The 23,905-nt window shown below is 40.5% G+C and overlaps 1 protein-coding gene across 1 annotated transcript in view; it reads right to left on the bottom strand.

The window, feature by feature from the left end:
* Positions 1–23,610, bottom strand: part of trim36 (tripartite motif containing 36) — a 30,364-nt gene extending 6,754 nt beyond the window's left edge. Inside the window, 11 exon segments of the mRNA XM_061671859.1 lie at positions 2,491–2,560; positions 2,562–2,694; positions 2,770–2,887; positions 6,467–6,588; positions 6,850–6,965; positions 7,565–7,702; positions 8,718–8,813; positions 9,419–9,565; positions 10,306–10,652; positions 18,121–18,355; positions 23,451–23,610. Of these exon segments, the coding sequence (XP_061527843.1) occupies positions 2,491–2,560; positions 2,562–2,694; positions 2,770–2,887; positions 6,467–6,588; positions 6,850–6,965; positions 7,565–7,702; positions 8,718–8,813; positions 9,419–9,565; positions 10,306–10,652; positions 18,121–18,355; positions 23,451–23,513 (1,585 nt within the window). The 5' untranslated portion in view covers positions 23,514–23,610.
* Positions 23,611–23,905: the final 295 nt, after the last annotated feature.

Below are 23,905 nucleotides of genomic sequence, written 5' to 3'. Positions count from 1 at the left end.
GCTGATTCTCATCCCAGCCGCTTCACACTCGGCTGCGAACTGCTCCAGTGAGAGTTGGAGGTCACAAATTGATGAAGCCAACAGAACTACATCATCTGCAAAAAACAGCGATGCAATACTGAGGCCACCAAACCGGACCCCCTCTATGCCTCGGCTGTGCCTTGAAATTCTGTCCATAAAAGTTATGAACAGAATCTGTGACAAAGGGCAGCCTTGGCGGAGTCCAACCCTCACTGGAAACGAGTCCGACTTACTGCCGGATATGCGGACCAAACTCTTGACTCCGGTCGTACAGGGACCGAACAGCCCGTATCAGCGGGTTCGGTACCCCATACCCCCGACGCACCCCCCACAGGACCCCCTGAGGGACACGGTCGAATGCCTTCTCCAAGTCCAGAAAACATGTAGACTGGTTGGGTGAACTCCCATGCACCCTCAAGGACCCTGGCAAGGGTGTAGAGCTGGTCCACTGTTCCATGGCCAGGACGAAAACCACACTGCTCCTCCTGAATCTGAGATTCAACTTCCCGACGGACCCTCCTCTCCAGCACCCCTGAATAGACCTTACCAGGGAAGCTGAGGAGTGTGATTGGAACACACCCTCCGGTCCCCCTTCTTAAAAAGGGGGACCACCACCCTAGTCTGCCAATCCAGAGGCACTGTCCCCAATATGTCCATGTGATGTTGCAGAGGCGTGTTAACCAGGACAGCCCCACAACATCCAGAGCCTTGAGGAACTCCGTGCGAATCTCATCCACCTTGCAACCGAGGAGCTTTTCAACCACCTCGGTGACCTCAACCCCAGAGATACCAGAATTTCCTCGAAGCCGTCCAGTAAGTCTTTCTCCATGGCCTCACCGAACTCTTCCCATGCCAGAGTTTTTGCTTCAGCGACCACCAAAGCTGCATTCCGCTTGGCCAGCCGGTACCCATCAACTGAAGACGAAGTCGAACAGACAATTGCTTGCCCCATGTCACTGTTCAGTATAAACTGCTCTGACATCAAATGGGGGAACAAATGTCTGACAATTTTACACCTTTGCAGGTAATATTAAAAGCCCATTTTCTCCACCTTTTTCTCCCCACTGTCACCGTTTAATATAATTTGCTCAGGAATTAAGTGGACCCAGCAATCGTCTGCCTTCTGAGATAGCAACAGAAATCCCTTTTCACATGCCTCTGAAAGTTGACATTTTTCTGCCTTTGTTCCAGTGTTGCTCTTGTGTATAAAACAGCACCAACACAAAATGTGGGGGATTGGCTCAATCCAGCAATTTTCAGCCACAAGGATTTTTAGATGCCCCTTTCACACAGTCTCCAAAAGCCAGCATTTCCCGGGATCAAGCCACCTATTTTCCATGTCGCTGTAAAACAGCATAGGAAACGCTGCCTACAAAGCTCGCATCAGAAACTGATTTTACACTACTAAACATACAATTTCCACCTTTTTAAGTGGAATAGGTGGATGAAGTCCAGCCGGAAATTTGTGGGCTGCATAGGTCGTATTTACTTTAACTTAACTTTAACCTTAATAAATGCCAGCGTTTTTCTGCATTCCCCCAGGTTGTATGTAAAAGGCCCAGGCGGACAAATGCTGTATCGCCTTTGCGGGAAACAGGCTAAAGATAGCCACATAGGCTCTGCGTGTGTCCTCTGTGCTTCACCATGGCTTGAAATTCCTCCTCATTACCGATGCTCAGTGAATCCTTCCACGATCCACAGAGCAAAGGAATGCGGCTGCACCAATCACAACACGTGCCTAAATCAAAGTCCAAGAAGCGTGACCATCCCCATTTGCGTTGGCTTGAAAGAACGCTCAGCTGGAACCGCTATTCAACCACAGATTTGGATCATCTGTAACTGGTTTGAATTGTTTGACAAGTAGCACAATAGCGCCTCATGCTAGCTGCCGACTGTATGTGTATATTTCTTTGACTGGCCCCTCCTCAACAATCCACCCACACACACACACACACACACACACTGGTTTCTGTTGTGTGAAAGACAAAAAAAATAAATAAATAGCATCACCATGGTGATCTGCCAAAACATCTTTGTGCTTCATTGCTTCTATTGTTTGCCTCAGAATTGAAAAACTAAACAGCAAAAATTATTTTAATCTGTCTCTGAACAAAAAAAGGGGGATTAGCCATGATTTTCGTCATTGCTTAGAACAAAATAAGTCGACAAGTCATAATAGTCACTTTAATCCTGCCCATAATCACATTTGAGGATATTAATTAATAACCCCTAATGGCCGTGCCCAGGAAGCTCTTCAGAAAGTCCTGAAAATACCACGGCCATCACCTGTAATCACTGGTGGGAAGTATGGAGTACTAACTCAGTACAAATGCTTTGTATACCAGAGCATATTTTATTTTATTTTATTTTTTTTTAAACACAAGTATCCATACCGCTACTCAAGTACAGTGAGAGTACTTTCGCCACCTACAATAATAAGTGTTTTATAATGCATATAATGTTTCTTACCAGGTGCAGGAGGTGTGTGGAATGTGACCTCGGGGCTGTAAGGGCTGAACATGGAGTTCCTGCAGGCTGCACACCCTGAACGCATACAAGCTGTCAGCGTCCAGGCCGCACACGGCGTTGCTGGAACCGTGCACACGCTCCATCGCCTGCCAGAGGCCATCCTCAACATCCTCTTGGGACAGGGACCGGCTCGGACCGCTCAATCTGAACACAACGCATGTTTAGCTGAAGAATGCGCTTTAATGCCATTGACTACAAAAGTAAGTATGCCGTCCCCACCTGCGGTACTCTAGCAGGTGCTGGTCTGTGGGTTGGTGGTCATCAGAGAGCCTCCAGAAGATGGTGGCCTCGTTATAGACTCTGCTCTTGGACAGGTCGATCATAGGGGGGTCCGGAACTGAATGGAACGTACCAGCAAATTTTTGGATTAGAAGGAGGGGAGCTTTAAATACAGTCATACAGGGAAAAATACTCAAGAAATAAACCTTTTCAAAGGGTGCAAGTGCCCATTTCAGATTTAATGTGTAATGTTTGGGAGTTGGAACTGTCCCGCACACCTCACCATAACCTAATTTCAGCAAGCATCAAAGGATGAATTAATTTTTGCTTTTATTTCATTTTTTTCCATGATGAAAAAGGAAGCACTAGCCTAGACAAAGGTTGTTCTAATAAGAATATACACCTGGAAGTTGCGTAAATTAAAAGCAGAAAGCGCGTCACTGTACTCATCAAACTAGAGTGCTCATTTAAGTTAAACTTCTTTTTACACTTAAGTGAAACATAGGAACAATTAAATGGGAGATGACCTTCAAAATTACTCCTTTGTGATTTAAGTGCTTTGTGTTTTACTAAGAGTGTTTATTGTTATATAATCAAACTAATTAATTCACCAAGGAGATGCTAACGTAATTAACGTAGCTGATACCTCAGCAGGGCGGCGTCGGAGAGGCATCCAAATGATTTATTTATTTTTGTTGTATGATAGTTAATTTATGTTTACACTTGTGCGACAGTTAAGACCGTTACAATGTTACCCATCACATTGCCTGTACAGTTAAGGTTGCACGATGGGGACAAATGATTTCTGGTTTCTGCCAAAGGCCATTCGGCCTTAGAGCTTCCACTGTACATTCAACATTTATGTTGTAACAATACGTAGATCTAAAACTCTTAAAGTGATTGACAAATGTCAAAAGCAGTGGATCTCATTGATTCACTAAGACAGCTCAATGAAAGCCCTTAATCCTGCTCAGTGTTGTACTTTGCTCTATAGCGTGAACTGAGACAAATGTGCACAACCATCTTGCATAACACAGCCCAACAAAACAACCTACTACTAACTACTGCTCGTACTACTACTTTCATGGGGGAAATCCAAGCATAAACAATGCCTTCAAATTATTCACTTTGTTTGTCACAGTTTTTTTTTTTTTTTTTTTTTTTAATATATAAATGGGGGCAGTGGGCCATCAGGCATTTAAAGACTGTAGTGACGAACAGAGCCTGCTAGCAGACGCAGCGCAGCACAGCCAAGTTTCACTGCAGGGGGTTCAGATTTCTCTCCTTTCCATCATCCTTTGTTCCCGCCACACACAGGAAGTGAGATTCCTTTTTCACAACTCAGCCAGTGTTTCCGTAAACTGGAAATGTCGGTGATATGAAATACAGTGTTGGTGTAGCCACGCCTCTCGCCCAGAGTCAGCTGGGATAGGCTCCAGCACGCCTGGAACCCTAAGTGAGGATAGGCGGTAGACAAAAAAAACTTGATGGATGGCTGGATCCCAAGTCGCTAACAGATTGTTTGTCCTTCATATACTAACCACCAACTGTGACTACGTTTACAAACATCCCTCATTTCACTAGTTTGCCAAACTACCAACATCCTTCGGTTTGCCAGCTACCTTAATGGGCCCTTCAATTCAATAAATAAAGTCTAACTTTGGCTAACAGAATAACAATGTCCTTCAATTACAAATTAATTAGCTGATCAACTGCCAGTCGGTTAACTAACAAATCTTCCTTTGTTAGCTAGCTTGTCAAGATCCCGACAGCATTTAGTTCACTAGCTACCAAAGTAACGTCCTTCAGTGAGCTGGATAAATGAACGGATGTCCTTCAGTTATTAACTAACCAACTAACAAACATCTAAAAGTTCATACCTGGTACCCAACTAGTGTCCTTCACTAAACTAACTAAATAACAGCCTTCAGTTCGCTAGCTCCCTCACCAAACCACCTGCTTGCTAACTAACTTACATTCTGGGGTGTAAGACAACTTCCTCATTAAACAATTGCCAGAAATGTTATAAAATTAGTAGTCAAGTTGGTTGATGTTTGTTAGGGGGCAGTTCTAATTAGCATCGCAACACTGTGTCCAACAATGACATTCCCATACTAACTGCATAACACCTCACTGTTTACGTTTGTCTGACATGCTAATGAGAGCAAGACTCTTGACATAGAATAACACAGTCCAATGAAAATCTGAAGTTGATTACAATGCGTTTAGTTGCAATACAAAGTATACACTCGAGTGTCAGCTGTGCCCGCAGACGCGAGCGTTGTCACTGAAGGAATAATGCAGATGGTTTTAACATTGCTGACATAGCAAACGCAGATGAGGCCTCTTTGGCACTCCACCATTCTCCTTTTGAGTGGACAAGTCAACAGCTGACAGCTGCCACTGACTGTGAGCAGACTGACAAGCAGCCTCCAGAATAGACACTTATTTTCTTTCAAACTTCACTTTTGAGATAAATGGTATAAATTGGCAAAGGCTGTATATAACGTGTTTCACCCAGAAGGAATCAGTGTAGACTGCGTTAAGTGTAAAGCAGATGTGGGCAAATCTCTGTGTTCAATGGCCACATTTGACTTAAAACGGACAGAAGGGCTAGGTCATTCGTAGATGTGGGAAAAGGAAAAAAGAAAATTCAATAAATAAATGTTTTTAATAAAATATTTCTTTTTTCATTTCTACCATTTGTTTTCGAATTTGTAAATATTTGAATTCTAATTAGACAATTTAATACAAACACAAATGTCAAATGTGTAAAAAAAATTATTTTGTATTGTATAAAAAAAAAAAATGAATACATTCATTTCACCCAATTTCATGATGAAAACGTAATGAATGCAACAAATATTACAGGACTATTACTGTAATGTAAATGCTCAGTGGCCCGGATTAAAGAACGGAGGAGGCCAAATGGGGCCCCTGGGCCATACTTGTTCTACTCATGGTTTTAAGTGTCTTTTGTCCAAGTTTCCTGTAAGGGTTAACGGCGCTCTTAACAGACAAAATGAGGCTCCCATGGCATTAATGCACTGCTATGATTTGATTGAAGCGTTGGCAGTTGAAGCGCCATTAAAATATCTCCCTGCCAAGCCTTAAACCCTAAAATCAGTGTACGTGTGTGCTCAGGTCCAACACAATGCAAGTGTGTCATTTTGTGGCTTGGGGAAAGAAAGCATTCTTCCCGAAAATAAATTTATTTTGGTAATTATGATGGCAGGTCTTGTGCCGTAATAGAAGCTAGATCATTGTCACAATGAGGACTCGATTATTTTAAGCCATCTCTTTGTACGCCGGATAATTTGTTTTTCCCATCGGCCATTCATTTTGGTCAGACGCCTCCCTTTTCACTTTCGGAATCTGGTGGTAATTGTATAGTTATCTCAGTTCATGGACGCTTTTGTTCAGAGTTAACGGTTGAGTCCATTTAAACTCGGTTGCCAACCAAAACAGCTGCACGTAACGAGGCGTGAAAGAACAGTTTTTCCAGATTAAGAATGGAGATTTACTACTACTAACTACTCCACCAATTTCCATGGTGAGGCATGGGTCACAGATCCATCTAAAGGTTAGCCTAACACTGATAATGACTGTTCCTCTTCTCAACAGAAGAGCATTGATTGTGAGCCCACGTCTGCTCTTTGCTCCACCAATCAGTGTTGTGTGGGTCACGTGACGTTACCTCCGCCGAAGCACATCTCTTTGAGGAGGGTCTCCTCTCTGGACGTCTCCAGCACAAACTCATCGAAGCAGGGGTCAGCTGACGGGTGGAAAGTCCTTAGAGACTCAGTGGCCTTCTGGATTCTGAAGAAACACACAAGCAGTTTTGTACTGGTGTGTATTTGAGGCATTTTTACTTTTCTCTTTCACAAGCGAGTGGACAGTATCATGATTCTGCAAGTGCAAAGGTTCCGTTCTTATCCAAAGCCACTGGTGGAGATCAATTAGTCGGCTTAGGTTGCTTACTGCATTTGGTAACCTGCCTGCACATGGCTTGGCGTGATTCTGTTCTTCAGCCACACAAAGAAAAACATAAGTAACTTAAAGTGTCTCAAAAAAATGCACCTGACGTGCAGCTGCTTAGCAGTCTGTACAAAGCAGGACTGGTCGGTCTCTTTGAGTACCTCCTGAGCATAGCCTACTAGGCCACTGTTCTCCAGCATGCCCTGGTACTCCTCCATCTGGGAATATGACCAAAAAACACACATTAACACTGAAATAAGAGGTTTTACTCCACGTACCAAATTGTGAGGGCACAATCAGAATACTTGGAGGAGAGCACAGAAGAGCACCAAACAGTTAAAAAAAATAAAATTCTTAAATTATGGAAAAAAAAAAAAAAAAAATGAATGCCTTTGTAGTATTAATGATTAATCAATACAAATGACAATTTCAATACAAATAGTTAAAATAGAAATATTGAATACAATTGCAATTTATACAATTATGAAATGATAAAATTATAACAATTATAGAATAAATTAAATTATATACAATTGGAATAAAATACAAAATAAAATGAAAGAATAATGGAAATTATTGAAATTGAATTAATAAAATATCAGAAATTAAAAACAATAGGATTCAATAGGAAAATTTAAATCCACTTTAGAAAGTACAATTACAATAAAAATGGAAACTAAAGAAATCATAAAAACATAAAATTATGCAAATTGAAAAAAGACTATCAAAAGAGAAATGAATAACATTTGCAACAAATGAGTAAAAAATAAAAAGGAAAGTAAAATTCAAGACTGGGCAGAAACGATCACACACCCACCTGGGATTTGAGCTGTCCCATGCGTCTGTTTCGAGACTGCTCAATGGATTTGAGCATCTCTGTCTTTCTCTCGTGCAGCGCCTCGAACAGGCGGTCAAAGTGCTCGTTGGCCTGACGCTCTGCCAGCTGCCCATTTTCCTTTGAGACAAACATGAAATATTACAAGCGTGCTCCCGGGATTTTTTTAATGTGTGTGGCAGCTTGCATTTTATTCCGAGTCAAGCACTTCTCAGGTTTCACAAGATGACCAAAATAACCCACCCAGCATCCTTTCAAATGTACCAAAAGTGACCACTGCCAGCTGTCTCAAATGGCATTGAATCTGAGGGGAAAATCATTATCCATGCAGTTACATTTTTACCTCAATTACTGTCCTACCCATAGTAGATCAATTTTATGATACAAAGCCTTTGTTTGGACAGAAGCTGTTGTTGCTGTCTTTGAACAGCAGCAGCTATTCTTTAAAAACTCCACCCAGTGAGTCAAGAGGAACACAAACAGGCTCAAACTGTGACGTGGTTTAGAGGAACCCAATCTGCCATTTCCTTGTTTGTGTGGTTGACCTAATAAACCTGAACCTATTAAATGCATATAATATCCAAACAGACATTGTTAAGCAACTCAACAGACGGGTTTTCAAACAAGTCACACACCTCTTGTTCCCTTTAACCGACAAGTGTGCTACAAATACCCCCCCACTCTCCCAATTGAATGTGGGTGCATTTTATATCGAACACGACATACAAAAAAGGTGGTAAAATGCCGGCTTCGACAGGTAGTGTAAGAGTGGTTTCTAATATTACCCCAAAGTCGAAAACTGATGGGTTGAGTTTGTCCCACTCGTTCTAATTGGCGTCTTGCATACAGAATGAAAAAAAGGCAGGAAAATCATGGGTGCTACAAGCATTGTAAAGTGGGCTTCTAATACTACTTCAAAGGTGGAAATGTGCCAGGTTGACATTGTCCTTCCCATTATGTGTCAGTGCCATTTAGTCAGAACAACATCTTAAAGTAACAGCTTTTACAGGCAGTGTAAAAGGGGATTGTGACTCCAACTTGGTGTACAAAAAAATGGAAATAAGTCAAGAGTTAACATAAAAATCATGACTTAACCATCTTCCTAGGTTGTTGTGGGCTGTTTGAATTTGTGTACCTCTGTCTGACTGATGAGCTGCTCCAGTCCAGTAATCTGAGTCCTGACTTGCTCCTCTTTGCTGATGAGGTAATGGATACTCTTGGCCAGCTTCTCCTGTGGGAGGACAGATAAAGATGGTACAGCGATTTTCAGGTGGCCTATATAGCTAGACACTTGATTGGGTACACCCATACAATACAACAAGGTACACATTGACATGACGCTGCATTACTGCTCCCGGCGACCGAAACCTGAAGCGGCCCCAAATGATACGCCTTATCCACAGTTTGACAACACAATAGACAAAATGTCATGGGGGACAAACGCTTGCATCCAATATCAACACGCTGGCAATCAGCCGATTGAATTTCACACAGATTTTGCGCCGATGACAAGTCTAAACTCATTTTGTGTTCAAAGCGCTGTGCAGTTCTGTGTTCCCCAGCTACATCATTCACACCCCCATTATATCACAGATTTTTTATATGTGATTGTTTTTTTTTTTTTATTTATTTTTTTTATAAATCAGTTTGTGTGTTTAAAGCGCATTGTTTGGGTAATACTATGTATGGCCCACAGGCTGTCTGTTCTCCACCCCTGGTGTTAAACTACTAAACTAGTTCTCCAGGTTCTTTTATCAAATTCTTTGAAGTGATGCTAACCGCACTGAAAAGAAAGACTGTTGTGCTTATGCACCAAGCCTCGTGCGTGGTCCGTACCTTGAGAATCTTGTAGGCGTTGCTCATGGACGTGACCTTGTGGTTGGCGTGGGTGCCTCCCAACTTGCACAGGTGGCACACAGGCCGCCGGCACACCTCGCAGTACATGTTCACCTTTTCCATCTCGTGCTCGGGACACATCAGCACCTGTGACATAAGACAACAGGTTGCAAAAGTTATATATATTAAAAAGAAGTTGAAGTGAAAAAGGAATAAGCCCAAGACTTCCAGAAAGCATCGAGAAGTGTTTCCTGATCCTGAGCCGCATCTTAAAATAGAAACTGAATTCAGCATTCAACAAACACCAAAAAGAGAAGTGAATTGTTGCATCTAAGATGCCTTTTGTAGAAAATGTAGGAGAAACAAGAAGAAATAACCATTTTAAAAAATTCAAACACAGAAAAATGTCAATAAGAGAGTGTAATGAGTAAAACGTTGATTGTAATAACAATTTAAAAAACCTAATTCAAATAGAATTACAATTAATAAAGTAAAATAAATATAAAAAGAAAAAAGAAAACTTTTATTGCAAAAAAATAAAATAAAGGCAATTTAAAAGAAAACCCGTTATAAATAATTTAAACAATATTTCTAAAAAGAAAACAAATGAACAAAATTGTTAGAGAATTGCATTTAATTTAAAAAATAAATAAATCAATAAATCAAAAATTACAAAAATAATATTAAATGTACATGCAGAAATTACCCACCCATTCAGTCAGTCATCGCCATCTACAGATCACAAAAAAATGTAAATTGGTGCATTTTTCTCAGCAAATAGCCAAATACAACTTCTACGGAAAAAAAGCGAATTGTGAATAGCTAACCTTGCGATAGGCAGGGGTTCACTGTACCTGTAGCGTGTGAAAGTATTTGGCGATACTTGCCTTGGGCCTGAAGTTGGTGGTGGGCCCCACGTACTCGTGCTGGGCCTTGGGCGTGCCCCAGGGGTGGTGCATCTTGAAGCACTCGTTACAGTAGCTGGCCTTGCAGTCCATGCAGCTCTTGGTGGCTTCCTGCTGCTGCAGCGGCTTGCAGATGTTGCACATGATGGCGACGGCGGCGCGGGCGGCCTGCCGGTAGCGCTCCACGATGCTCTCCAGAGTGAAGTTGCGGAAAAGCATGCTGATACCGCGCTCGCCCAGGTCGATGTCGTGCTGGCAGCCTGGGCACGCGATGGTGGTGACCCGGGGTGTCACGGATCCTCTGCGCCAACCCGGGGATGAGATGGAGCCTGGGGGGGTGGAAATGTAGAGTGAGCAAACATCATGTGAAGCTTTGCACTCCCAGCCTTAGTGTCCTGTTTGGAATCTTGTCTGAGGCCCTACATGTGAATAGCGTTTGTCCTCAAATAGTGCCACACCTCCCACTCAAGACAAATAAATGCATGCCTTTTGCCATCAGGGGGGAAAAAAAAGGAGGGAAAAGTCACGTTCTGAGCTACTTCCTTACACATTATAAGGATGAACTAATGTCATGTGGAGTCTGCGTCTTTAACGACAATTCGTGTTAGACTCCCAGACACTCCACAATGTTGTCCTCACAGAGGTTTATCTGCATTACTTCATAATAGTCTTTTTTTTTTTTTTTTAAAGTTTGAAACTCCTCTTTCCTACGGCATATTACAATTCAATGTATCAAGAAATAATGAGAAAAATCTACGTATAATATTGTTTGAATATTATTCAACATGCATTTGAATGCAAATAAAAGCCTAGACTGTCACAGATAATATAGTTCACTCACAATAATCAACGTCATTCTAGATCGCAGTTGGTCAAAAATACCCATAACAGTATTATGATCACAAATAGGGCCTCAGCACAGTCTCCTCACGCTGTGCTTTACACATCCACAATGACAATATTGACTACTACTCGTCACAGACGTGGATGCGTTTAACAGAAGCACAACACAATGAATCATATCAAGCAGCTGTCACTCACGGCTCCGGGAGAAGGAACCATTTTAGGAGCACTGTGGCTCATTTGGGAGAATGACGACAAGCAGTCATGTGGGGGGAAGGAAATGGGGACTTTTTTTTTTTAAACAGTGCAAGTCATTCAACATTCACAAGTTTTTGACAATAAGTGCAGATAGTGAGCTGGACCAGGGGACATTCAGTGTTTGAATGACATTAAATGCAGTGAAAGTGCCAAAAGTGATCAAATTCTGAGTTCACCAAAATCTCAAGAGACTTCAGCTCAGTTAGTTACAAATGTTAACATCGCTTGTACAGTTAATAAAGCTTTTATCATGGCAACAAATTATTTTCACTTCCATTATTTCCTATGGAAGAATTTGTTTTGCAAACACTTTCCTATTTCAGCTCCATTGTCAAGACAATGTTTCAGTAACAATTCAACATTTACTGTAACTATATGTTGACTTGTTACTTAAACATTTCCTGTATAGGAACAGGTTTTAGAGTGGCAACAAATTTCCATTTCCTGTATTTCTTATTGGAAAGGTTGGAAGTCAAATAGTGCAACGAAAGGATTGCCATTGTATTTATTATTTTTCCAGTTGGCACATCAACACAGTGTATTTCCACATTCACAAGACAAGTCCTCCTAAAGACAAGTCCTCCTAAAGCTTTTAAGAGTTAGGTGGTGGTTGTTTTTTTAAATCCACAATTACTGTGCTTGTTACCGATGCAGCAGCATCCTAACAAGTGAGGTCCATAAACATCACGGACACAAAAGCAGAAGGCGGACGCAAAAAACACACTGTGAACACACTCAAAGCCAGCAAACTGAAGTGACAGCTCAGCAAGCAAACAAAAAAAATAAAAAACAAAAACATTGACAAGAATATTGCTTCACGTTTTTGGGGCACAGGAGAAGTGAGGAGTGCTGGATTTATCTCAGTATTTCCGCTTCTTTTCCGAGGACCTGAAAATTCAATCAAACACTCCTCAGGTGAGGAAAACAAACACTGTGGAGAGGACAAAGGCAGGGGTGAGGCAGCGGGAAGAGCGACAAATGTGTGAACTACAGTATGTTGGGTGTGCATATATGCTGTGCACGTGAACACTGAGCAAGATGGCGAAGCATGACAGTTTGAAACCTCCGGGCAAATGCGGCTGAGAGTGCGCAACCCCTGATCATGACAAACGCACTATGATCGGCATGATGTGGCTTCCATACGACAAGTGACCTTACCCTGCAGCGACAGTGCTTCTTGTAAAATCTGAGGGATGATTCTGATGTTTTCTAACAACGTGTCAGTCAATAAAAACCAAGACGGACATAATGTTGTCGGTGTCAAAGGGATGGGAGAATCTTAGAATGTTCTGAACTCCTATTTTCCATGCTAACATCCTGTGGTTTCTCTTCTCACAAAAAGTTAGGGATGACGGCAATAAATAAAAAAACATTTAAGTTTGATAATTACGGTGGGATTTTTTTTTTTTTTTTTTTTTTTTAAAGCTCTGGGGCCTATTATTTTATTCTGATCAAAAGAAAATAAAACCATCCAAAGAAGAATGCTCACCAGGGTCCAAAGCGCAATCAAATATTGGCAGCTCCATCGCACAGACAAACGCTTGCCTTGTTTTCTGTTTTGTTTGGCTCACAGGGACAATTCTTCCTCAGCAAGCGCTAAATGATTAGCAGCTGGTTTTGTGTATTTAATGCCATGAGGTGCCTCCCGGGTGACGGTAAGTAGAGCGAGCAGAAGGCCCTGAGGGCACCGATGTCAATAAGAGGAAGAATCTTTGCATGCCCAAACGGCGTTGGTGTGTAAGAGTCAGGCTCCTCTCTTTCAACACAAACTAGCTGTTGTTGCTTTAGTGAGATTTTTCATGTCATTCAGTTTGACTGAGTAAATAGTAGGATAGATAGATGTTAGCATTGAACCCATTAACAGATTGTCACAAATGTTTGAACCTGATCACAAACGGTTTAGTTTAAATCAGCCTACCCACAGAGGTTTGAATGGCTTCTTCTCATTCACCTGCTTGGCAGTTGTCAACCGCTTTGTAATGCAATATCGCCACATACAGAACTGGAGCGAAATATGAGCAACCATCACTAATGACTTCAAATTTATGAGCTTGGCATTCTTCTTCAGCGTTATTAAACACCTGTATTTCTTGTGCTTGTTTGTTTGCTGATATATTTATGTTCTCTCTTTTGCTGTCCAAAGAAAAAAACATGTACAGGGGGGGTCCTGGTTTAGTTCTGTGCCTACGGCAGCAACATAACCTGAATTTCTTCATCACGCGGCGTAGTCTATAATTAACCTGCACTTATGCAGTAGTAAAGTAGTTCATTACACGCCATGTGTAGCCTTAAAACATCTGAAACAGAAGATCCCATCTTATCTCTATCGGTTTTGTGGATTTTTTTGTCTTTGTATCTGAAATGGAGAGTGTGTTTTTTTTTTAGTTTTTCATTGGACATTGATGATATGTAACTTACTACAGTAGCTACCACCACTTTTCCACTGCACAGTACCGGTTCACCTAAGTTTGGAGTGGTCGGTTGTCCACTTCAAAATACTCCAGCGGGAAATTGTGAAGACCACGTTTTGAACCCAGTCGTCATTAACAGGACATGCTAAAAAAAACAACAACTATTTTGCGGTAATGAGACAAATTTTAAGGGCTACGGCAGTAAAGGTCAGAAAGTGGAGTTGGAGTATAATACTGTAGGGCCCAGAGCTTAAGCACAGCAACAGGCTAAACTAACTTCTTTAACTCCTATCTAGTGTGAGCTTGCAGTTGTGCTTGGGTAGTGCGGACAAGGCTAAAAAAAAAAAAAAAGAAGAAGAAAAAGGGTGGGGTCTAGCGGAGAAGTAGCACTCAAGCTAGGGTTTCACAAGGAGGGTCCACTGGCGGCACTGTACTCACTACTACAGCTACTCAACAGCCGGAGGCCGCGTCTACCTCGACTTCCGAGCGACCTTCGCACTGTGGCTGCAAGCAATCAACAAAAAGGTGACAATAAAATATGAAACACACAAATGTGTGTGACTCATCATGAAAACAGTCAGTGATAAGTAAGTGGTTAATAAACATGAGTGTCATGTAGCTGATTGGAATACAAAAAAAACAAAAACATGATTGAACACTGTGAGTACCAAGCATAGAGAGTACTTGCACGTACAGTACATCGCAAACGTAACGTATTCACAGCACTTCACTTTTTCCATATTTTGTTATGTTACAGATTTATTCGAAAATTGAACAGATTCATTTTGAAAATGGCTGTACACAGACGTTCCCGAGCCAACCGGATTGAGTTTAAGGTGCTGTGAAGAGGAATGGACAAGACAGCCCAAAGATAGGTGTGCCAGGCTTGTGGCGTGATTGGCATAATTAAAAAAAACAACAACTTGAGGCTGTAATTGCTGCCGTTGGTGCATAAACAAGGATTGCGCAAATGCTCTGAATACTTATGGACATGTGATTTCTTGCTTTTTAAATTCTGAATTCATTTTGAACATTTAAAAAATTTTTGAACATTTAAAAAAAATTAAAAAAAAAAAAAAAAAAAAAACAACAAAAAACAAAAACAAAATGTTGTCATTATGGGGAGTGGAATTTTGAGGACATAAAATGTATTCCATTTTGAAATACAACTTCCATAAAATGTGGAAAAAGTGAAACTCTGAATACTTTCTGGGCGCACATATATACAGTACTCACAGGACACTTCAATAGGGTACACTTGAAGAATCCAAAGCTGGATCGAAACGGCCAAACTAGGATGATGTCATTAGTAGATACACGTGTACCTAAGGAAGTGTCCACTGAGTGCACCTTGAACACAAGTCCATGCGAAACAAGAATAACTTCAATACAAAAAATGCATTACACCAGTGCTGTTAATATCATGTTTTAAGATGGCTTCCCTAAATTCAGCGACACATATATACACACACACAACATTCGGGCGAAATTTGAGCATTTTCGCTTCCTGGTGAATTATCAGACGTCCAAAGATTATCCTGAGCGATGATCCTGTGGAGTGCGTTGTGTTAAGAGGGATTGTTCCGCCCTAACATTTTTTCTTTTTTTTTTTTTTTTTTTTTTTTGGAAAAAACAACCATCTTTCTACGGTACCCTGTTGTAGACGGCAGCGAGGACATGCTTTTAACTTTTAAATAAATAAATAAATGCCCAAAAATAATTCAAGAAAAAAAAAATAAAAGATAATTGACGAATAAATTCAAATTAAACAAAATCGATTCATGGCCCAACCCTAGCTTGCAGTGTGCAGTGTTGGTCATCTTTCGCCGTGAGATTGTGATGGCACATAGACGACAAGGAGCGTTTCTTTATCCACTCACGTCGCAGCAAGCCCTGTCCTAGTTGCACACGGATGATAAATAAACAGCCAGCAGGTCCCCTTCCATTCTTCGGCTTCCACTAATCCCTTATTCATTCCTTACGGGGCAGACTGTGTCGCCATGGCAACCGACCATCCGAGTGGCGGTGGGCGTCTTGTTCTTTCGGAGAGGTAACGAGCTCATAAGTTCTCGCCCTTAAACGACAAGATGGACTGCGGGCTTTTGTGACCATCTTATTAAAAAGGTACAGAACGAGGTGTTTTATAATCCCCGGTAGAATGTTTACAGCCGTGTAATGCTGTAGCTGAACGCACTTGCTCACAGTTGAAATATAGGGGAGATGTCCTAGCGCATAGAGGGGCTTTCAGCCTGCTGAGAAATTTGCTTATTCAAAAGTGGAGGTTTTGGTTTCTTGTGTCAACACATACTGGATATAATAAACTCATTCAGCTTGCGTTGGAGTGTCAGGGTGAATAATGTTCCCAAAGTGAGAGTTTTTTTTTTTTTTTTTAATACTCTTTTATGCCCCTGACCTCTCATTGCCATAGCGACCACTTGTAGCTGGCTCTGATAGTGTTACACTCCACCGCTGCAGCAAAGCGGAGCCTGAGAGGTATAAGTATGTGTTAACTTCTGTCACTTTGAGCGGCGTATCCCCAAATGATGACAAATTGGCTTGACCAATGAGCAACCAGCTGTGGTTTACGGTCACCTCTATGGTATCGCCATCTACTCACTTGGAATCGCAGCTGACGAGAAATAGTACAACCTAGTATGTCCCTGCAGATACTGTTTAAAGGCTTGTACATTGGCCTGCTCAAGCCAACTTCATTAGGGAACCTAACACTGCTGTGACAAGTTAATGATGCACAAGTCTTTGTTCACTCGCCTGTTTTTGATGATTAAGGGGTTATTCGACACCCCCACCTTCCTTAAAAACAGACAGTAGTGACGCTTCACGTTTGAGCTTGTCAAAGCTTAAGCAGAGATAAATCATAAAAGGTGACTCCTACTTGAGAAAATGGGCAGGATTAGCGCAAGAAAGGCACGTGTGACACATTGTCATTAAATCATTTGTGTTCATTAATGTAGGACAAGAGGGAGGAGGGAGAGACAACAACGCTTTGCCCCAATTTGAGCTAGCCCCTTTGTCTTGCTCCTTGTACACTCCAGCAACACTTGGGAATTTGACCCACATTTTGTAGCAAAGCATGCCCCCAAAGTCCCACAAAACAGCAGAGACCGAACCGCGACTAGTTTAGCCAGCATCCGAAGATTCATGTTTGCTTTTCTCTTTTCGCAACACTTAATTGCGAAGAACGAGCAGAGTGAACAAGGGGAAGGAGGTGAGAGAATTTTAAAAAAAAAACAAAGGAAGCCACATGACATAAGCAGACACACGATCCGAGTTTGCCCCCTAACTTTGTTACTTAGCTTTACTTTAGATTGAGTTATTTTACCTTCACATTACTTTTTGTGACTTTACATTATTTTAAGCTATTTTACATTATTTTGGATTACTTAACATTGTAACTTGTTACATTACTTCAAGCGATTTCGCGTTACTTTGTATTCTTCATGTTTAAGTCATGCAACATTACATTACGCTACTTTACATTACTTTGTATTACGTCATGTTTAAGTTATCTCGCATCATTTTAAATTACATTTGTGCATCAAAAGACCTACCTTTGTGACCTTGTCACGCTACTTTGCATCACTCACTGTTACCATATGTTAAGTTTCTTTGTATTACTTTATATTGTGCAAGCAAGTTATGCTACTTTAAGTTGTGTTACTTGCGTTTCTTTGCATGACTATGATTTAAGTTTTTTGGGTTTTTTTTTTAAGCTCAGTCACTTTGTGTCACACGACCTACATCGTTACATTAACTTATGTTACACTACTTTGAGCGTAACACTACTTCCCATTACCTAGCCTTACATGGTAATATTAATGGTGGTTAACGTTTGAATTAGCAACGGAAATTACCTTCTTATCAGGCCTTCGCCATCAAATTTATGACCAAGTATTTTGTGTTTGCAAAATGAAATTCCTCGTGGTTAATTTATTTTTTTACTCTTATGAAAATTAAGAATTTGGAGCAAAATGTGAACCACGACGCACATATGCAACACCCAACCACCTTCGCATTACGCCTGCACCTTTAAAGCCAAGACAGTGTTTATTTTTTACACTTGTATGACATTGCCTAGATATAATAAAAGTTCCACTTTGACCCTAGAACTGGTTGAACGACATTATTTATATGGGCAAAATTCAAACTCACCGTACAGTATGTGTGACTTCGGAGGTTCCACCGTATGTCATCTCACTAACCCAGATCAATACATCACCCCTGTGCCATCAAAAAAACAAAAAAAAGTCTCTCTCCTCACACTGACCTGATCGCACCAGCTTGTCCAGCCTCTCCATGGACGGCGAGGGTACGCGGGACCTGGGGCTGCCCGGCAACGAGCATTCTGACCCACCGTCCAAGGAGTCGTCATAGTTAAGCATGAGAAGCTCCCGGACGCATTTGTGACACACGCTGTGCTGGCAGGGCAGGATGAGCGGGTGCGTGAAGAGCTCCTTGCAAATTGGGCAGATCAGCTCCCGCTCGATGTTCTTGATGGGAACCTGTGAAGTCCATATGAAATCAAATTCAGAAAATCAATCAAATCTAAATCAATTTTACCAACTCTCCATCAAATAGGTCAAACATTTTGCCCAGTTTTCAACCATAGAGTGAATACTTTCTTTTTAATTGTATTCTATATAGATTTCCCCCATTCAATCTGTTTTTAACCCAATTTTCTCCATGTCCTACAGATCCTTTGTCAGAATTTCCACCAATAGAGCACATCCTTTTTACCTTGATTTCAACCACATAGTACAAACTTTTTATAACCCAACTATCTCAATATAGAAGCCTTTTTTACCCAATATCCCTCCATACAGCTCAATACAGTAGAGACCCAGTTTATCAGGGACATTTTGCATGATTTTACTCCATAAAGTACTGTTGTTGTTTTTTTTTGCCCAATTTCCCTTCATATAGTCCAGACTTTTTTTTAACCAGTCTATCAGGGATTTTTTTTATTTATTGTATTTTTTTTAAACACAATTTTCCACCACAAAGCATACAAACAACTTTCTCCAAGTATGGGGATGCTCATTAGATTAATAATTGCAAAGCATATATATATATATATATATATATATATATATATATATATATGTATTTATTTATTTATTTATTTTTTTAATACAATTTCAGAAACGTTTCTATCACATAGGTGCGACCATATTGGCAAGCGAGAAGCACACTTGCGCAAGTGTGACAATTTAACTCCCCGATCTACATAGTGTGTCTTTAGCGTGGTTCTCACACATTACATAAGGTAGGATTAAGTCCACCGGCTAAATATGGACAAAAAATAAAAATAAAAAAACGCGTGTGTATCAAGTGTAAGTTGCTCACGTTTACGAGTGAAGCGGCTAGTTGTCGTTTAAAAAAAAAAAAAAAAAAAAATGAAAATTTAAAGACGCGACAGCTCGAATGCGAGTTAGAGTTTAAGAGTTTTGTGGCGTGAAAAGGACAATTTTAACGTACCGCCTCAGCAAATGTTTCAAACTTTTTTTGCCCCCCCAACAACTTACCGCGTGTGTGCTACTTGGCTGCAACTCCGCAGTCATGATGAAGAAGGGGGAAATTTCACTTCACACGTTAATTTAAAAGATAAAATAAAGGTTTTCTTGGTGTCCTAACACAGACGACGTGTGTGCGCGGATGGCAGCTGATGCAGAGTACAAAAAAAATAAATTAAAAAAAAAGCCGTGTGAACTTTTCGTGACGCAGCTGAAAGAGTAGAGCCGGTGATTCAGCAGCAGCATAAGTACCCCACACTCACTGCGGCAGTGAAGGCAGCACGCGTGGGGGAGGGGGGTGAGAAGAAAGAGGAGGGGGATATCTCCATGGGAACCACTGTTGCTTTCAAGAGCATCTCGTAAACTTAATCAGCCGGTTCATCAATCCAACAATTTTGTTTGGTTTTTTTTTTTACTGTCAAATGAACATGATTTAGCGTAACATTTTTTTTTTTTTTTTTTTTTTAAATGGAGTCCGACGGGTCTTATACGCTGAATAGTAAGATGACAAGTTTATTGACACCACGATTGAGCGTGTTTGAACTGAGTTTGAAGGGAGAGAGGGGAGAGCTAATATCTAATGTTAACAAGATAATGGTTGACCTGGCATGGTCACAGGAGACCTCATTAGGTACACCAGCCAATTGGATCAGTGCAAAAACTGTGTGAAATATGTTAAATAATGCTTAGCTTTGCGTGCTACTTCCACAGGTGTTAATTAAGCATTGTTGTTAATTATTGTGGTTATAGTTTGCGTGACTACCGTAGCGTTACATTTTACAGCGCTTAACTTTTGTTTTTTAAAGTGCTTAACACCTTTTTTACTTATCCCAAGTCCAATGAAGCTGGGATGTTGTGTAAAACGTAAATACAAACAGAATACTGTACAATCATTTGCAAATCCTTTTCAACCTATATTCAAATGATTACACTACTAAGACCAGATATTTAATGATCAAATTGATTCAGTTTTTTTTATTATTGTAAATATGCACTAATTTAGAATTTGATGCCTGCAACATATTCCAAAAAAGCTGGGACAGGGGCATGTTTACCACTGTGTGACATCTCCTTTTCCTTTTAGCAACACTCAATAAGTGTTTGGGAACTGAGGTGGAATTCTTTCTCATTCTTGCTTGATGCGCAACTTCAGTTGCTCAACAGTCCAGGGTCTCCGTTGACGTATTTTGCGCTTCATAATGAGCCACACATTTTACATGGGAAGGAAACAGGCCTAAACTGCTGGCAGGCCTGTCTTGTACTCACACTCTTTTACTATGAAGCCACGCTGTTGTAACACATGCAGAATGTGGCTGGACATTGTCTAGCTAAAATCAGCAGGGATGTCCCTGAAAAAGACATTGCTTGGATGGCAGCATATGTTGTTCCAAAACCTGTATAAACCTTTGAGCATTAATAGTGCCTTCACAGATGTGCAAGTTACCCATACAATGAGCACTAATACACCCCCATTCCATCACAGATGCTATTTTTTTTTTTAATTTGTACTGATAACAATCCAGAGGGTCCTTTTCCTCTTTGGCTTGGAAGAAACGACATCCATGATTTCTAAAAACAATTTTAAATGTGGAATCGTCAGACCACAACACACGTTTCCATTTTACGTCAGTCCATCTCAGATGAGTTTGGACCCAAAGAAGCTTGCGGCGTTTCTGGGTGTTGTTGTTATATGGCTTTCGTTTTGCATGGTAGAGTTTTCATTTGCATTTATAGATGTAGCGACAAACTGTGTCAACTGACAAAGGTTTTCTGAAGTGTTCCTGCCCCCACGTGGCAATATCCTTCACACAATGCTGCCGGTTTTTAATGCAGCTCCGCTTGAGGGATCGATGGTCACGGGCATTTAATGTTGGTTTTCGGCCTTGCCGCTTATGTGCAGAGATTTCTCCAGATTCCCTGAATCTTTTTATATTATGGACCATTTTGAATTGAAGATAGGCTCAAAATGATTTGTAAATCATTGTATTCTGTTTTTATTTACATTTTACGCAACGTCACATCTTCACTGGAATTAGACTTTGTTAATATAAAGACAATGTATGACTTAAAACAATGTCTGTACAATGTTACAGGGTTTGTGAGGGCCACAGTTTGACCCTAGCACAGACTCCTTCTATTATTTCTCATGGGAGTTTTTTTTTTTTTTTATATAGTGCACTCAAAATGCATGCATGTAAAACTGAGAATGAGAGTGATAATAGACTGTAAACCCTCCTTCCGTCCAGGATCATAAACACCTCTCAGTGACTGGGTGCCCTGCCCTGCCTCACTGCACAGCTGCTGCCAAGTGTACCACATGCACCACTACATACACAAGAAGAGTGTGCACTCTGCCTGCAGCAATGTGGAACTACTGAAATAACACACACACACACACATCTCACTTCGACACATTTACGTCAAGCCTCCAACACAAATGACAGCAAAAAAACAAGAGCTGCTCTACAATTGATCTTTAAATAGAATTGATATCAGTATCCACGAGTGGTGCTTGCACTGGTCTATTTTTAGGCTATTCATTAAAAAATGTAAATCTAAAAATAATAAAATGAGCACAATACACTCACGAGCTATGATGATGATGATGATGACAAATGATCATTTATATAGAAATTGTCTCAAAATGTGTCTAGTTATTAATTTAGCAATGTATTTATGATTGTACTTGTAGTTTATAGTGGCATTTAGCTACATGAGAGGCCACATGATAAAAAAAAAATAAAAACTGAGCATTATCTCTTTTTTATTGAACTGTATTAGGTACACCAGCATACAAGTGTACCTAATGAAGTGACCAGTGTACCAAGATTACATAGTATTGTAATATGAAATACATGCTGAAATAATTATAGCACATGGCATCATGGGATAGACACAGAGAACCTCCAGTGTTTAAAAGGTATTTTTTTTTTTTTTTTTTACTTTAATGATATTTTTCAGATGCAGTATAAATATGCATAAATTAAATGTTTCAAAGACACTAAAGATCCTTGGCTGCTCAGTTGAGGTGAAGTATTCTCCCTCTGGCCTTTGAAACCGGTCGATTCAATAATATCCTTGAAGCTAATCGATTGTGATAGATGTGTGACTTGAATCATTTTCTGACATATTGTAAACTAAGAGATTGTCTGTTTAATGATACTATACAATATAACCCTGATATGTTTTATTGGTCAGATAAGGAAAAATATGAGTGGCTGTTTGATGTTTTTGGAATTGCATATTTTATTTCTGAAGCTTGGGAAAAGAGACAATGAAGTGTTTTTTTACATGACTTTTTATTGCACTTTGATCCTGGTGCTGGATTATTTATTTCGTGCTTTATAAGACCATGTGGGCTGGGCGTGATAAAAATTCCATTCAGTCATTCATTGTTTTTAATACAGAAACATATTTTTTACATTTGACTTTTTATTAGTATGGATTGTGATTCATTTATTTAGCAACAAAGTAATGCAATTTAAAAGCAACATTTTTTTTTTTACTTGTAAACATGTACATGGACTGTACAGTACTTGTATGGATTTGATGTCGACAATGATGTCTACTTTTTTTTTCCTACACAGTAGAGCGTCAGAAAAGTAGGCACAGCTCAGTACGATGCAGTGCAACTCGACACACCCATAATCATAATAAACCTATACTATTGGTAAATGAATAATTATCATTGAAACGACAGAATATCTGGATGCATCGAATAATTATCATTGAAAAGACATATCTGGATGCATCTCTTGTACTGGAGCTCATTTGGTGTACCTATCAAAGTGACCGGTAATCATATTTTGCATGCATGTGACTCACCATTATGTTCAATAGTGTACAGTGAGAATGTACAGAAGCCTGCCAGCCTTCACAGGTGAAGAATAAAAAAAATGGCAATAAATCTTATAAATATGACGTGTTCAAGGGGAAGCCCATGGTACTTCGTGTGTCAGATTGAAATGACCATAAATCATATCAACGTGACATAAACCGCACCGGTCAAGCTTTCCATGCGCCCGGCAGCCGGAACACTTGTCACGCCGCTGCCTGCGCTCCCATCGCCGGCCGCGATACTCACCTCGCCTCGCTCGATGCGCTCCACGATGCTGGCGAACTCCGTCATGTCCTCCGAGTCCGACATGGCTGCAGAATGACTAGGATGAGGATGAGAAGGACGAAGAGGATGATGCAAGCGCGGGAGCTGTATTAAATATTACGCGCACACACATGCACAACAGCTGTGGTTTTTAGATCAACATGAGACAGCTCTCCCATCCACCTCCCTCCCTCCCTTGTATGTGCATGCGCAGACCATAGGAAAACATCTTTCGTATATTTTCATATGCATATATTTTGTTTCCATGCATCTTACCACATTTTGCATGCTGCTGCACCCGAGTGGAGATGTCTCCTGGCACACAGAGCCTCTTTGACATAAAATGAATGACTCCATTCTTACAGACACTTAAATCTCTTACCGTCTAAATTATTAATATATACATTTCAATCTGCTTCACTTCATGAAAGAACAGC

The sequence above is a fragment of the Phycodurus eques genome, chromosome 3 (genome assembly GCF_024500275.1).
Source record: "Phycodurus eques isolate BA_2022a chromosome 3, UOR_Pequ_1.1, whole genome shotgun sequence".
Classification (NCBI taxonomy): domain Eukaryota; kingdom Metazoa; phylum Chordata; class Actinopteri; order Syngnathiformes; family Syngnathidae; genus Phycodurus; species Phycodurus eques.
The sequence above is the reverse complement of the archived record's forward strand: the minus strand, read 5'-3'. Positions and strand labels throughout refer to the sequence as shown.